The sequence below is a fragment of the Chelonoidis abingdonii genome, chromosome 2 (assembly GCF_003597395.2).
Source record: "Chelonoidis abingdonii isolate Lonesome George chromosome 2, CheloAbing_2.0, whole genome shotgun sequence".
Lineage (NCBI taxonomy): Eukaryota > Metazoa > Chordata > Testudines > Testudinidae > Chelonoidis > Chelonoidis abingdonii.
Window position 1 is genome coordinate 1,150,700 of NC_133770.1, and position 15,098 is coordinate 1,165,797.

Here is a 15,098-nt window from a genome sequence, read left to right on the forward strand (position 1 = left end):
AGAATCCGCCCGTTGCGCGCACTTTTCAGCATTGGTGAGGCCTCAATCTGAAGTATTGGTCCAGTTTGGCCACACACACGTCAAGTCAAGTGGTTATATGGAGAATTGGAAAGATCCAGCGAGAGGGCAACAAAATGACTTAGGGGGCTGGAGACATACTTATGAGAGAGGCTGAGGACTGGGTTACTTAGTCTGCCATGAATGAGAAAATGAGGGGGGATTTAATACTGCCTTTCAAACTACTCAAGGGGGTTCCAAAGAGGATGGATCTTAGACTGTTCTCAGTGGTCCAGATATGACGAAACAAGGAGCAATTGGTTCAAGTTGCACGTGGGGCGAGCTCTAGGTTGGATATTAGGAAAACAGTATTTTCATAGGAGGGTGGAGAAGCACTGAATGGCGTACGAGGGAGTGGGAATCTCCTTCCTTAGAGGTTTTTCAGGCCCGGCTTGACAAAGCCCTGGCTGGGTTGATTTAGTTGGGCTTGGTCCTGCTTTGAGCAGGGGGTTGGACTAGACACCTCCTGAGGTCCCTTCCAACCCTGATATTCTGTGATCTCCCGGAACCCGAATCCCCCACTCCAGAGCCTGCCCTTTCCCTCTCCATGCACCCCAACTCCCCCTGTGCACCCCAACTCCCCCTGCACCCCAACTCCCTCTGCACCTCTAATCCCCCTCTGCCCAGCTGTGATGCAGTAGGGAGCGAGGCGGATTGGCCTGGGAATGTTGTCTAGTTTTACTGGGATTGTCTGCATTGGGGATGGGATAGTAGGGAATGATTTTACTTGAGAGTTACCTGAGCTTGTAACCTGAGCCAGGAGGGAGGTGGGGCCAGGTGACACCTTTGCCAGGGAAACTGGACAAAAGGAGGGAAGGAGCTGGGGGAAGAGGAAGAGACACGGCTAGAGGGGGTTTTGTTTTTCAGTTTTGGTCTGGGTGGGGAAATGCAGGGAACCCCAAGGCTGGGGTCTAAGCTACCTGCCCCCCAGAGGGACCTGACTGAGGGGTCCTGGTTGTACCTACAAGCTCTGCTTGGGACTGTGTTCCTGTCGTCAGTGGCTGGCTGAGAGTCATGGCGAATCGCAGGAAGAGAGGTGCAGGGCCCTGATTCCCCCACACTCCGTGACAACTGGTGGCAGTGGCGGGATCTACTGCACCCCATGGACGGCGCTTCCTGCGGTAAGTGACTGAGGAGCAGTAAAACAAAGGGGGGTTGACGGGGACCAGGCGTGCTGAAGAGTCAGTGAGGGACGGTTTCAGGGGTGATTAACCCCTGGGAGTGTGTGCCCAGAGAGAAGGACTTTGCAGTAAAAGGGTCCCCCGGGGGATTGCAGTTAGCAGTCCCAGGGGCAGAGGAGTCTGCAGCTCGACCCTGGCAGAGAGGTGGTGACCTCAAGAAGGGCTGGTGCACTAGGGGTCCCCCTGGAAACCGTGGGGAGCAGCGAGCACCCCGGTGTATGAGTGGCCAGCAGGAAGATGTATGCCAAGTGGCGCAAGTGTGACCTGCTGGAGCTGTGCAAGCAGAGGGGGCTGCACACGGGGAGACTCACCAAAGACCAGCTGATTGCCCAGCTGGAGGAGGGAGATCGCGCGAATGAACTGATCCCTGTCTCTGAGGCAAGCAGCCTGGCAGATGCAGCGCAGGCACCAGTGTCTGTCCCTGCTGGGAGTGGTGAGCTGGCGCCTGAGGGCTTCCCAAGACCCCCCTTCCTAGGCCTAGGGGAAGGGCAGGGAGGAGCCCAGCGAATACTGAGGGGACCATGAGCCCCCCGGCCAGCAGGGGATCCTCCCGTGGAGCTCCTCATCGCTGGAGTTGAGATGGCTGGACTTGAAGAAGGAGATAAGGCTGAAAGAGCTGGAGTTGAGGCAGCAGGAACTGATGGAGGAACGAGCAGAACGGGAAAACCAGAGGCAGAATGAACTGGAGGAGAAAGAGAGACAGAGGCAGCATGAACTGGAGTTGGCCAAGCTGAGGAGCAGTGAGTTAGCCCCTCCGCATATTATTGTGAGTCGGTTGACTGTCAATGGAAGGCATGTGCTCACACCAGAAGGCATAGCGCAGGCAGCTCGTAAGCCTTTTGATAAGTTGCATGCTGGAAACCTCCAGTAGTGACAGAGAGGGCAATCAGACTGGGGATGTTCCTTGGTAAATGCTCTTGAGTAACCATTAGTGCATGACGCATCTGACTAACCAGGTCTCTAGACCACGTGCGGAGCAAGCGCTATTCAGGTTTCACAACCTATCCCTATCTTAGCTGGACCACACTGGCACCTAGGAGCATTATAGATAAAAGCCACATATACTCTGCTCGAACCGAGCGACAGATGATCTCGCTATCTTTGCATCAGAGAGCCTGCTACATACGAGTTATCCTGGTCTGACTTCGAGATGATGTGCATGCGAGGACACCAGGTTATCCCAGTTCACTATCTTAGACATCACGTAGCAGCTAGCCGCTGCTCATCGACACTGCGAGGATCGACAGCACAGTGGTCCCAGGAGATGATGGGAACTCACGACAGCCGCGGACCATGGTATACATACGCGCTGCTATGTGGCAGCTGTAGAGCGGTAGCCATGCTTTTCCAGCTCCGAGACTAGAAGCCTCTAGCTTCGGTTGAGGGACCCTATAAGCACTGAATTCCCATGACAATGCTGCGGTACTTTATATGTAGGACTTGACTGAAAGGATTATCTTGTGTACGAAGGTGGTAGGGTATATTTGGAGGAGACGGAGCGGGTTGACGCAACCGTGATCGTCATTGCACCATCGTTAATTCAGGTGCATTAACATGCGAAAAGACTGCTGTATTTAAACAATAGGCTGTACGCACTTCTGTAGCAGAAACCATCAGAATGATCGCATTCGTATCTACATGGCGAGTCACAGGGATGACGAGTCAGACTCACTTGCCCCATCGCAGGGGTAACATGATGTAGACCAGATGTGTCTTGATAGGGGCGTCAACAATTCGAACGACTCTCACTCCTTCCCAGCACTTGATCTCCTAGAGACTGATCGCAAGGGAAGTTCTCACACTCTGTCATCACTGAGAACAAGCTCCTTTATAGGTTCTCAGGGATTCACCAGCGAGGCTCACCGCTTCTAGATCTTAATGTTGGCACGTGTCCATCAATATAGAGACCAGTCCGATGATCCTGCACAGCACTCTGCACGACAGCTTTCTATCACTTCAGGCTATCTTAGAGCCAGGATGTGCGTCGCACTGCTCACTTCCCCTATAAGCGGATAGCAGAGTGCCTAGAGCTACCGAGAGGCACAGAGGTGCGTCACACCTGGAGCTACCGGTCGCACACTGTTCCGCACACACCACAAAGGACTGAGTATTCAGCGCCTGAGTCTATTATAGGGCTGCGACACACTGCTCGCGCAGGTGCATGTGCAGAGGCTTTTCTCTTGTATCATGGCACCTGGCGCTGTATCGCGTTATGTGTCTGCCTTGCTCCGGGGTCATTACAGTGCTCTCCTTGCTCACGGTACCCCCGATGGAGTTCCTCTCCCCCTTTTCCATCCATCCTGTTACAACCGCCCCCAGTCCCGTGTCTGAAGTGTCCGGTGAACAACAGTCCACAGTAGTGTTGGAGGGAGGGTCAAATGTGTTTGTTACGGCACATGATGACTTGGGGGCCAACTAAAACCAAGGGAAGCTCGCTTCAGGTGCGTCCCACACACCCAACGAGCGACCCGTGCCGACGCACTAACTTGGGACCTACGTTCCAACGGCACCTCCTGTTGGGCGAGGGTTGCTCTGTCTTGGAGCGCATGGCAGCAGCACAGCTACGAGTGATGGGGCGGCTAGGATGGTCTCTGAAGCAGCGGCAGCACGATGACACGCCTGAAGTAGTACTACCGCTTAGTCCTCCCTCGAGAAGTGTGCTAGGACTGGGTAGTCCTTGCGAATCACTCTGGGGGCAGGCCGATCCTCTGATGCTACCTCCCGGAGCTGGTGCTGGCTTGAAAGGCAATCCACGCGCGCTACTCCATCCGGTCGCCAGAGGATAACAGATCAGTTCGGACATCCTCGCGCGCATCCGCGTGCACCATCTCTCAGCCTTTACGGTGAGGACCGCTAGCCCTCCCTGAGGACATGGTGGTGTACACCATACGACATTGCGGACGCTAGTCACCATCGGACCACGTGGTCTCCTCGGCCTGAGCGCGCGCACGCACCGCTCACCAGGTCCTTGGCTAACCGCAGATGTCCGTCCAAATATACCGCCAAAACCAAACCTCTCCATCCCACTCAAGTAGCTGATCCCACGAGGCGCTGGAAGTGTGGCTGCTGCTCCTTGAGGCTCAAAGGGCAGGGTCAGAAACTCATAGAGCCACGAGGGGTGATAAAGGCTGATTTTCAGCTGGGCATCTGCGTCCAGCAGCCTTGCAGTAGATCCTTGGTAAAGATGCCATGGTGTGAGGTACTTAGCACACCTCCCAGCTGTCTAGAAGCTCATCAGGCCTGGATAGCCATCGATACGGTGATGGCAATTGAGCTTTCGATAGTCCACACAGAACCGGATCGACGCATCCCTTTTGGGCGACCAGCACCACTGGCGAGGCCCAAGGCCGGAACATGGCGGATCACCCAACAGCCAGCATGTCCTGACTCTCTTTCAGTCCTGGGCAGTTTACCAGTGATCCGAAAAGGGGAAGCATCTTATAGGAGATTGTTGACCAGTCTCCAGCGGTGGACAGTCAAATTAGTTGCGATCCAGGCTGGTTGGAAACACTGTCGGTAACAGATGCAGCACCCCTCTGATCAGCATGCTGGGCATGGTCAGCTTGATCAGTGAGGAATCCGCCTCGCAGGGGGAACAGCTGTTTGTCCTAGGGAATAGATCCACTAAAGGGGTCTCTCCCCGCTCCCTCCCAATGTCCAACAATGGCCAACACCACATTCACCCATCATAGTATTTTCATATTTCACATGGTCACCCACGGATGATGTCCCGGTTTTGACTCTCCACCACATAGTTATCTCATTCAGTTGCTTGATAACCTTGCAAGGCCCTTCCCAGGTGCCTGGAGTTTGTTTTTCCTCACGGGATGAGAACCATGACTGTCCCCGGTGGCAAAGGCTGTTGGGGCCCGCGACGCGTGCAGTCATACCAGAACCTTCTGCTTCCTCTGGCCTCGGGCCAGATTCTCCCTGGCCAGGCCCATGAGCTCGGCCAGTACCTTTCCCGGAAGGTCAGGAAATAAACTCCCACACCACTGACTCTCCCTCGGAGCGCCCTTCTCCTCCATTTCTCATTAGGTCAGGGGCCCCCATTACCCGCCTTCCATATAATAGTTCGAAAGGTGAACCCGGTAGATTCATGGGTACCTCCCTGTACGCAACCAGCAGGTAGGTAAAGTACTGTCCAGTCCCTGCGGTGCTGGTTCATAAATGTTTTTAGCATCAATATTAGGTCCCGTTGACCTTTCACCAAGCCTGTTGGACTGGGGGTGATACGCTGAGGCCCAGTTTGTGCCGGAACCCCACATTTCTCCCACCAAGCACCGGAGGGCAGGGCCGACATGACAGTTGGACCCTGGTCGACCATTAAGACTTCCTTGGGGAACCCCACCCGGCTGAAAAATGGTCAGCAGCGCATATGCCCACGGTGGTCTTGCTTTCGATAGAGGACCAAGGTCACCGCCTCGGGTAGCGAGTTGGAAATCCACCACACCAGGATGTATTTTCTTCCCCGACCGGGTCGCCTGCTGAGAAGGTCCCACTATGTTCCATGGCCACCATTCTGGACAGGTTCTCTAATATGGGTAAATGGCCTCAACAGCTGCTTTCCCCTTGTCCTGGGCCTTACCACCCTCTGGCAGGGGGTCACAGGATTGGCAGTACTGTCGGACATGGGTAAAGACCCCAGGCGCAGTAAGTTCTGTAGCCAGCCTCTGCCTGGTGCACCGGATTCCCTGGTGTCCGCGAGGGGATGTCATGGGCCAGGTACAGCAGCTTGTGGCGAAACTTCTGAGGAACCCCAGCTGACTACCTGAATCCCCAGGACTCTACTTCCCTGGGGGAGCCCATTCTCGGTACATGGAACCACTCCACCAGGAACCTCTCCTTGCAACCTCTCCTCATGGTCTGTACCGCACTGAGGTTAGCCCGGTCCCTGGGCTTCCGCAAGGAGGGATCTTTCTGCAACTCGGCCTGGAACTCAGCAGCTGGGACAGGGATCGGGACCTGCTGCCTCTCACTGGCTGGGTCTGAGGCCTCAGCCTCTCTGAGCTGTGTCCCTGGGCATTCCCTCCCCACCAGGTTAGGGTCCTGTGCCTCGGGCAGAGTACCTTCCCCATTATCAGGGTGCAGTGCCCTGTGCCAACTCTGACTACGGGTCATGACCAGGGCACCCCAGGCATTGCTTGGCCAGACCTCCAGGTCCCCCCCATTAACACCTCTGTGGGCACATGTGGGTGTACCCCCATGTCCTTGGGGCCCTCCTTGGCCCCCCACTTCAGGTGTACCCTCACCACAGGCACCTTGAATGGGGTCCCACCCACCCCCATCAGGGTCAGGTAGGTGTCGGGCACCATCCGTTCTGAGGCCACCATCTCGGGCCGGGCCAGCGTCACTTTTTTGCCCGTGTCCCAGTATCCAGTGACCTTCCTCCCATCTACCTCCAGGGGAACAAGGCACTCTCTCCGGAGGGGCAACCCCACGCCCACCTTGTAAACCAAAAACCCAGAGCCTGGAGCATCCAGCCCCCCAGAGGAGCTGATGTGGGGCCCTCCTCCCTCCTTCGCAGGTGGTACGCAGCCAGTCTCCCTTTCCTGCGAATGCTGCCCCTTGTCCAACTGGGTCTCTACCAAGTTAACCCGGTGTGGGGTCGGCCTGCTCAGTCTGTCCTTGAGTCTGGGGCACTGGGACTGTATGTGGCCCCTCTGGCCACATTGATAGCAGCTCATGTCCCGTTGGTCCCGTCGAACTGGTCGGTTGTCCCTGGGCCAGGATGCACTTATCAAAGCTCCGCACAGTCCTGAGCTCCCCCTTGCTCACCGCAGCCAGGGGCCTGCTGGCCCTCAGCCTTGCCAGTTCCAGCTCATGATGACGCTGTCTCTCTTTCTCCTCCAGTTCCCGCTGTCTTTGTCTCTCCTCATGTTCTCTCTGTCTCTCATGATCCTCCAGCTCTCTCAGTTTTAGCTCTCTCTCCCATTCCAGCCGCTTCCGCTCCATGGATGCCGAGCGTTGCCGGGATGATCCCCTGCTGGCCGGGGGGGTCACGGTGCCCTCAGTAGCCGCTGGGCTCCTCCCTGCCCTTCCCCTAGGCATAGGAAGTGGGGGTCTCGGGAAGCCCTCAGCCGCCGGCTGACCACTCCCAACGGGGACAGACACTGGTGCCTGTGCTGCATCTGCCAGGCTGCTTCCCTCAGAGACAGGGATCAGTTCATTCAAGCAGTCTCCCTCCTCCAGGTGGGCAATCAGCTGGTCTTTGGTCAGTCTCCCACTGCGCAGCCCCCTCTGCTTGCACCGTTCCACCAGGTCGCACTTGCGCCGCTTGGTATACATCTTCCTGCTGGCCACTCACAGGCCGGGGTGCTCGCCGCTCCCCACGGTTTCCAGGGGGACCCCTAGTGCACCAGCCCTTCTTGAGGTCACCACCTATCTGCCAGGGTCGAGCTGCAGACTCCTCCGCCCCTGGGACGGCTCGCTGCAATCCCCTGGGGGGACCCCTGTTACTGCAAAGTCCTTCTCACTGGGCACACACTCCCAGGATTAATCAACCCCTTCTTTTACTGCTCCCCAGTTAACTTACTGCAGGAAGTGCCATCCATCGGGGATAGCAGTATACTCCCGCCGCTGCCCCCCAGTTGTCACGGAAGCTGTGGGGAGTCCGGCCCTGCACCCCTCTCCTCGGACCCACAGTGACTTCAGCCAGCCAGTAAAACAGAAGTTTATAGGGACAACAGGAATAGCAAGGTTACAGCAGAGCTGGAGGCCTGAACAGAGATCACTCAATAACGAGTCTTCTGGGGTGTTTCAAGAGGTCTTTGGATCTGCCGGCTTAGGATTCCCTGAATTATCAACCATCCGGCCAAAACCAAAACTCAACTCAACCTCCTAACACTGCCCCCTCCCTTTGTCCAGCTTCCGCGACAAAGGTGCGAAGTGACGTTATTGATATAAAATGGGACCATACGAACATGGTTAGCAACACATGGTCTGTCATTAGTGGCACCAAAATCCTATGAGAAAGGAGGTTCAAAAGGTGTCTAAGACCAGGTTACGGGTACTGGTTTATGATTGCGCTGTCGGCAATTCTCGTCGTATCATTGTGACGTTTGAAGGTTAAGATATTGGCTGTATGGACTGTCTGTATTTTAAAATTGGTTGCTGCAGTTCTGGGTTGACACCAGACAAGTTGTGTCAGCTCTCAGCTTAGCCTGCTTGATGGCCCATTACGGTACCATCACATACACAATTGACCCATTGAGAGGAGGTGATACGCCTTGTGTATCTCAGCAGCGGTGTGCAGGGAACTGGCCCATGTTGACTGCAGAACTCCATTTTTGCTGTAACCCTTTCCACAGTAGGAACAAAGGAGTGGGTTCTTACACCTGGAAAGTCCTATATAAGGCGAAGCCTCATCTCCATTTTGGTCTTCAGTCCCTGCTTCTTACCTCTGGCAGGGACTTGTGCTACAAATCTGAAGCTCTACACAACGGGACTGAATGACCCATCCCAGCTGGGATGTACTTCCAGAGACTTGATTTGAACCTTGCAGTCTTACTCCATCACTGCTACGAAGCCTGAACCTAAGGGACATCTGGCCATGCACCTGTATGTAATTGGACTTCCAGTTTAACCAATTATCTAGCTACTCACCTCTGCCTATTTCCTTTTAATGAAATAAACCTTTAGATTTTAAGATTCTTAAGGATTGGCAACAGCCTGATTTGGTGAGGTAAGATGCTGATGTGTACCCCGGGGGGGAGGGGATACCCTTACAAACCTCCCTACTAAATACATCCCCTGAGTCCTGAAGCCACGATCTGAGATTCCACCTCGTGATGTCACCCTGTCCAACCCGGCCTGTTGCTCCCTTCATGCTATGGTGTAACCCATTAGTGAGCGATGTCCCTCACTGCTCCCCTACTATACTTTGACCCACACCGTACACCCGCATTGGGCGACATATACAGAACTGTTATTGTACTATATGCTAACCCATAACCAAATACCAGCGTCCCCCCATACACTCTGTATCGTTGCCCCCGATGACTAATGACTGACATGCCCAAACTCTGTGTGTTCATCCTTATTAAATATTCTTCTAATAAACCAATAATTGAAAATGGGTCTGGGCTTGGTCCTTTGGGATCGACAGCAACCTTTCCCTTTTACATGGGGTGTTTGGTTTTCACTAACAATTCATCCCCCAGGAGGGTGGACATGGTGGGTGCATTACTGGGGAGACTGGAGTGTCTAAGGAAACATTGGCTTGTGTGACTTGGGTTAGCCAGTTGGGGTGGAAACTGAAGTCATTTTATGTCTGGCTTGGTTTGGTTTGCCTTAAGCGGTGGGAAACCCCAGCCTAGGGCTGTAAGCTGCCCAGTCTTGAGCAATTGTCCTGATTTGCACTCTCAGATTGGGTCCCGCCAGAACCACATCGCATCACAGATGGCTGACCCACCTCCCTGACTCCTGGCTCAGGTTACAAGGCTTGGATCCTGTCCCCTCACCTAAAGTCCTCCCTGAGCTTCCCATCTTCCCCCCACACGACAGTCCTACTCATTCACAATGGAGAACTCCCTCCCAAGGGGATAGGCATCAGGGCCCAAGCCGACAGGCTCGGGCCGGACCAATGGGACATGACCTGCTATGCGCTTTGGCCGAGAGGCCACATAAGACCCAGTGGCCCCAGGCTCGGGTACCAGAGAGCGACTTACCCACAGAGGTTCACTGGGTAGAGACCAAGCCGGGACGTCGGAGCAGGGTTCCAGGCAAGGGGGAGCTGACAGCTTCCACAGGCTCAGGGAGAGAGGAGGGCCCCAGGCGGCTTCTCTGAGGGGCCTGGGATGTTCCAGGATCAACGTTCTCCAGTTTACAGAGTGGGATGGGGTTAGTCCTCGGAGGCGAGTAGTGCCTGTTCCCTAGAGGTGGATGGAGGAAAGTCATGGATTCTGGACACAGGCGCTGAGGTGATGCGGGCCAGGAGGCCACGGTGGGTGGCTCCGATCAGGTGATGCCAACACCTTCTGACCTGATGGGGGTGGGCAGGAACCAGTTCAAGGTGACGATGGCGAGGGGTACATCTTCAAATGGGGGGCCAAGGGGCCCAAGGACGTTGGGCGTGCCACCATCATTTCCTCATGAGGAGTTGATCAGGTGGGGAACACAGGACTGGTCAGCAACCCCAAGAATGACCTTAGTCGGTGACCATAGCAGACCGCAAGGGCACTACGCCTTGACCTCAGGGAGGAGTTCCACCGGAGGCACAGAACCCTACCCTTGGTGGGGAGGAAGCAACCCAAGGATTAGGCTCAGGGGTGCTGCAGCTTCCAACCACCAGCGAGAGGGAGACAGGTTCCCATCCCTTCCCCACACCAAGTTTCCAGGCTGAGTGCAGAAACATCCCTCCTTGTGGAACGCTAGGCCTGGTCGACCTTCAGTGCGGTAACAGCCATGGAAGGTTGCCAGGGAGATGTGTTCCTGTTTGGGAGAAGGCGGTTTCCTGTACGAGAATGGCTCCACCCAGGGGAGTAGAGTCATGGAGGCATCAGGAGGCAGTGTGGTTCCCCAGAAGTAATCACCAAGCTATTGTACCTGAGGCACCATGACATCCCTCTCCAGGGCACGGGGGAGGCCAACGCAGGCAGAGGCTGCTACAGAACTTTTACTGGCCTGGGGTCTTTACCTATGTCCGACAGTACTGCCAATCCTGTGACCCCTGCCAGAGGGTGGGGAAGGCCCGGGACAAGGGGAAAGTGGCTTTGAGACCTTTGCCCATCATAGAGGAGCCTTTCCAGAAGTTGGCTATGGACATAGCGGGACCTCTCAGCAAGGCGACCCAGTCGGGGAAGAAATACATTCTGATAGTGGTAGATTTCACCACCTGCTAGCCCGAGGCAGTGCCCTTAGCTTCCATTGAAGCAGACACAGTGGCAGACGCACTGCTGACCATCTTCAGCCAAGTGGGGTTCCCCAAGGAAGTCTTGACAGACCAAGTGTCCAACTTCATGTCGGGCCTGCTCCAGTGCTTGTGGGAGAAGTGGGCCTCAGCATATCACCCCTAGTCCAATGGGCTGGTGGAGATGTTCAATGGGACGCTAAAGATGAGGCTGAAAACCTTCATGAACCAGCACCTGCAGGACTGGGACAAGTACTTACCTCACCTGCGTTCGCGTACAGGGAGGTACCCCAGGAGTCTACTGGGTTTTTGCAGGGAGAGGGGTGCAGGGCACTGACTCCCCCCAATCTGTGACACCAGCCTCTCCCCCTCTGCCCTTCCAGCCTCATTCCCCCTGCACCCAGTTCCAGCCCCTGCCCCTCCCGCCCCGCTCACCTGAAAGACGCGTTTGGCCCAGGTGCGGAAGGCCTCCTCCTGGGCACACAGCTCGTCACCCTCCCCCATGGCCAGGATGCGCTCGCCTCCCAGCTCCTCCAGCCGCGTGTCCACGGCGTGGGCGAAGGCACAGAAGTGGGGGTAGGCCCGGGAGCCCAGCCCGAAGACTGAGAACCTGGGGGGAACAGGAGACAGCAGCTGAGTCCCTGGCGGGGTTTTGCCCCACCCCCAGCTCCAGCCCCACCAAGAGGGGGACCCCAGGGCCGAGTGGGAACATACAGGTCACCCAGTCACTTCCCACCAGCCCCAGGGGACATGTTGCAGAAGAGAGGGAGCCCAGGGCTGGGCTAGCTGGGGCTGCGGGTCGGGAGTGAGGGGCACTGGCAGGCCTGGGGGGCAGGGCTGGGATCGCAGATAGACCAGGGTACCCTCCTCCTCTAAGAGGCATTGGCAAAGGGGGTGCTGGCTGGGGCTGCCTCTGCCCCCTAGGACAGCAGGGGCGCCATGGCTCTTGGGGAGGCACTGAGAGTGGGGGGAGGGGTCAGAATGCCCCCTGGCCCAAGTGTGACTTTTCCACTCCCATCCCCCACCTGCTGCCCTCATCCAGGGGGCACTTCCTGGCCCTCGCTGGCTTCCCCAAGTGTCAAAGGGAATTTTCGATAACATTTTTACAAAGCATCTGTGTGCCTCAGTTTCCCCTGCACTTTTCATTGCTCTCCAGTGGGGGCAGAAGGGTTAATTCTGTGCTTGGAGCTGAGCTGGGGACACGGGTGGAGGGGACCAAAGGGGGAGTTGGGTGATATCTGTATGACACCTGCATGTGCCTCATTTTCCCTCTGCACCTTGCACTGTCACTGAAGGGTTGAGTCTCCCGGGGAACCAGCGCAGGTGGCAGCGCGGGCTCCCAAGAGGGGGGTTGGAGCGAAGAGGGTCATGCACCGACTGAAACCGACCCCAGCCCCATAGCACGTCCCACAAGACAGAGACGCCAAGGACCGAACCAGCCGTGCCTGGCAGCAGGAAACCTCTGGAAGATGGGTGGTGGGACGGAGCCGGAGCCGGGGCCGGGGCTGGTGCTGCTCGGCTGGCCCAGCGGGTACTGGCCTGCGGCTGGACTCCTGCCTCGCTGCACTGACCTCGGCCCGTCAGACTGGCCAGGTGACTAATCGACGGGTCCTGGTTGGCACAGGCGGCCCGCGTGGCAGTGAACGCGCCCGAGAACACTGCCCCTGGTAGGGCCCAGCACGGCCTCCCACAGGCCTTGCTGCTGGGAGCATGGGGAGACGGGGCGTTGGGGTGAAGGCCCTGCCTTGGAGTGTGGGTCCCTGGGCCCTGGGGGTCCCTGGGCCCGGCCTGCTAAGGGGTCCCACCCTGGAGCCTGCTGACGGGCCAGGCACAGCCTGGACCCTGGAGCTCTGTGACAAGGGGCGAGTCCGTCTCTCCCCCACACCCAACAGACAAGGGAATGCAGCCAGAGCCAGGCACTAAAAGGGGCAGAGCTGGGCCAGATCCCAGGTGTCCCGGTGCCCCTAGCCATGTGCTGCCCCTACCGGAGCGTGCCCAGGGCCCCGGCACTGTCCGTGTTGCTCGACTCCTTCCGCTTCTTCTTCCACGAGGCCACAAGTCCGTCGCTCTGCGAGACGCTGTTGAACCGCACCTTGTAGCTCCTAGGAGGGGATGCGCAGTGAGCCCAGGCTGGGCAGGGCCCCCCCTTTCCTGCCCCAGGGTGGGGGCTGGGATTGGGACCTCTCCCTTCTGGGGGCACCAGCTCCGATCCAACCCCTGGGTGGGGGCCTTTCCCCTCTCGGGGGTGCTGGTGCAGTGGGTGCATGTCCCAAGCATTCCCCAGTCCAAGGTTCGGAACGTGCCACCTGCAGCCTTGCTCCGGGTGCAGTGACCCCGGCCAGCCCAGGGACCTCACTAACCCACAGCCCTGGGCACAGGGGTCCTCAGTGCTGGCCCAGAGCTGCCCCACACCCGGGGAATCACTCACTTTTGTTGCTCGGGCTGCGTGGAGCTGACATAGGGGCAGGACATCTCCATCAGCGCCTTGGCAAAGCTCTGCCGGGACAGAGTGGTCAGGGGCTTCGGCGGGCACTGCTTGGCCCCCTAGCACTGCTCCCCCAGGCACCCCCTGGTCCTCTAGCGCTGCTCCCCTAGGCACCCCCCCGGCCCTCTAGCACTGTTCCCCCAGTCACCCCCCGGCCCTCTAGCGCTGCTCCCCCAGGCACTGATCCCCAGGCACTCCTCGGCCCCCTAGCACTGCCTGCCAACCCCAGGCACCAATCCCGGACACCCTCGGCCCTCCTAGCGCTGCCTGAAACCCCCGGGCATCGACCCCCAGGCACCCCCCAACCCTCTAGCACTGCTTCCCCAGACACTCCCCAGCCCCCTAACGCTCTCCCCCGAGCACCGACCCCCAGGAACCCCCTGACCCTCTAGCGCTGCCTGCCACCCCCAGCCCCCTAGTGCTGCTCCCCTGGGCACCAATCCCCAGGCACCCCTCAGCCCCGTAGCACTGCCTGCCACCCCCAGGCACCTCCCGTCCCTCTAGTGCTGCTCCCCCGGACCCCGTCCAGCCCCCTAGTACTGCTTCCCCAGGCACCCCTCAGCCCCCTAGCGCTGCTCCCCCGGGCACCCACCCTCCATCTTGAGCACCTCCCTGGCCCTCTAATACCAGCTCCCCACCCAACAACGATCCGTAAGTGCTGCCCCAAGACTTTGTCCCCCGGGGTCCCCCCTCACCTCCCCACTCTCTGGCGGGTCGCCGTTGCCGAAGGTGCTGGTCACGACCAATACCAGGGTCTCATGCTCCAGGCTGACGATGTCGTACTCGTCCATGCAGAGCACCTGAGGGGGTGACACTGAGGGGTCAGTGGGGCACAGCTGTGCCCATCTCCTGTGCAGGGCAGGCAGGCCGCACGCTCCAGGCTAGGGGGAGGGATTCCTCTGTCCCCACTCACACTGAGCCAGTGGAACTCCCTGCCACAGGGTCTCACTAAGGCCAAGAGCTCAGGCATGGTCAGAGCGTCAGACGTTGCTCTGGATAATGAGATCGTCCAGAGTCCCCCAGGGGCATCCGGCTGGGCTGCCTGCGACAGCGCTGGGCCGGCCTCCGCTCTGGGCCTGGGGTGTCTCCCTCTGGGCAGGGTCTCTTGGAGCTGCTGGGCCAGGCCCTGCTGGGGGTCCAGGAAGCCTCACCTGGACTGGTTATTTCATCACTGACCAATAGGTCTCCCCACCTCCTCCGGAGCTGCCGGGCCACGGGGGCTACGGGGGCCATGAGGCGGAGCCACTGGCAGTGCCTGCGTTCCAGAGCAGGGTGGAACCCAGGCGTCCTGGTTCCCCGCCCCTTCCCCCTCTGTACCACCAGAGTCTGCCCGCTTCCACCCCCCAGAGCTGGGAAGAGAATGCAGGAACCCTGGGAGACCAAATGTTGCAGGTTCCCCCCCATCTGAAAAGCATTTGGGGAGATGGGGAACCCAGCAAGAGGCCAACAATGTCCCAGCCACAGCCAGACCCCCACCCCCTTCAGCCTCCTGCCCACCTGCTCCCAGCTTCCCCCAGCCCCCCAC

At 58.0% G+C, this 15,098-nt stretch overlaps 2 protein-coding genes across 2 annotated transcripts in view; one reads left to right on the plus strand and one right to left on the minus strand.

Annotated features, from left to right (window-relative positions):
* Positions 1 to 15,098, plus strand: part of FASTK (Fas activated serine/threonine kinase) — a 419,919-nt gene that overhangs the window by 305,245 nt on the left and 99,576 nt on the right. The gene's annotated exons all lie outside the window — the stretch shown is intronic.
* The window catches only part of NOS3 (nitric oxide synthase 3), a 93,148-nt gene that overhangs the window by 25,467 nt on the left and 52,583 nt on the right, over positions 1 to 15,098 (minus strand). Inside the window, exons 13-16 of the mRNA XM_075063414.1 lie at positions 14,269 to 14,373; positions 13,517 to 13,584; positions 13,074 to 13,190; positions 11,524 to 11,698 (exon numbers count right to left, since the gene is read on the minus strand). Of these exons, the coding sequence (XP_074919515.1) occupies positions 11,524 to 11,698; positions 13,074 to 13,190; positions 13,517 to 13,584; positions 14,269 to 14,373 (465 nt within the window). The remainder of the gene's footprint in view (positions 1 to 11,523; positions 11,699 to 13,073; positions 13,191 to 13,516; positions 13,585 to 14,268; positions 14,374 to 15,098) is intronic.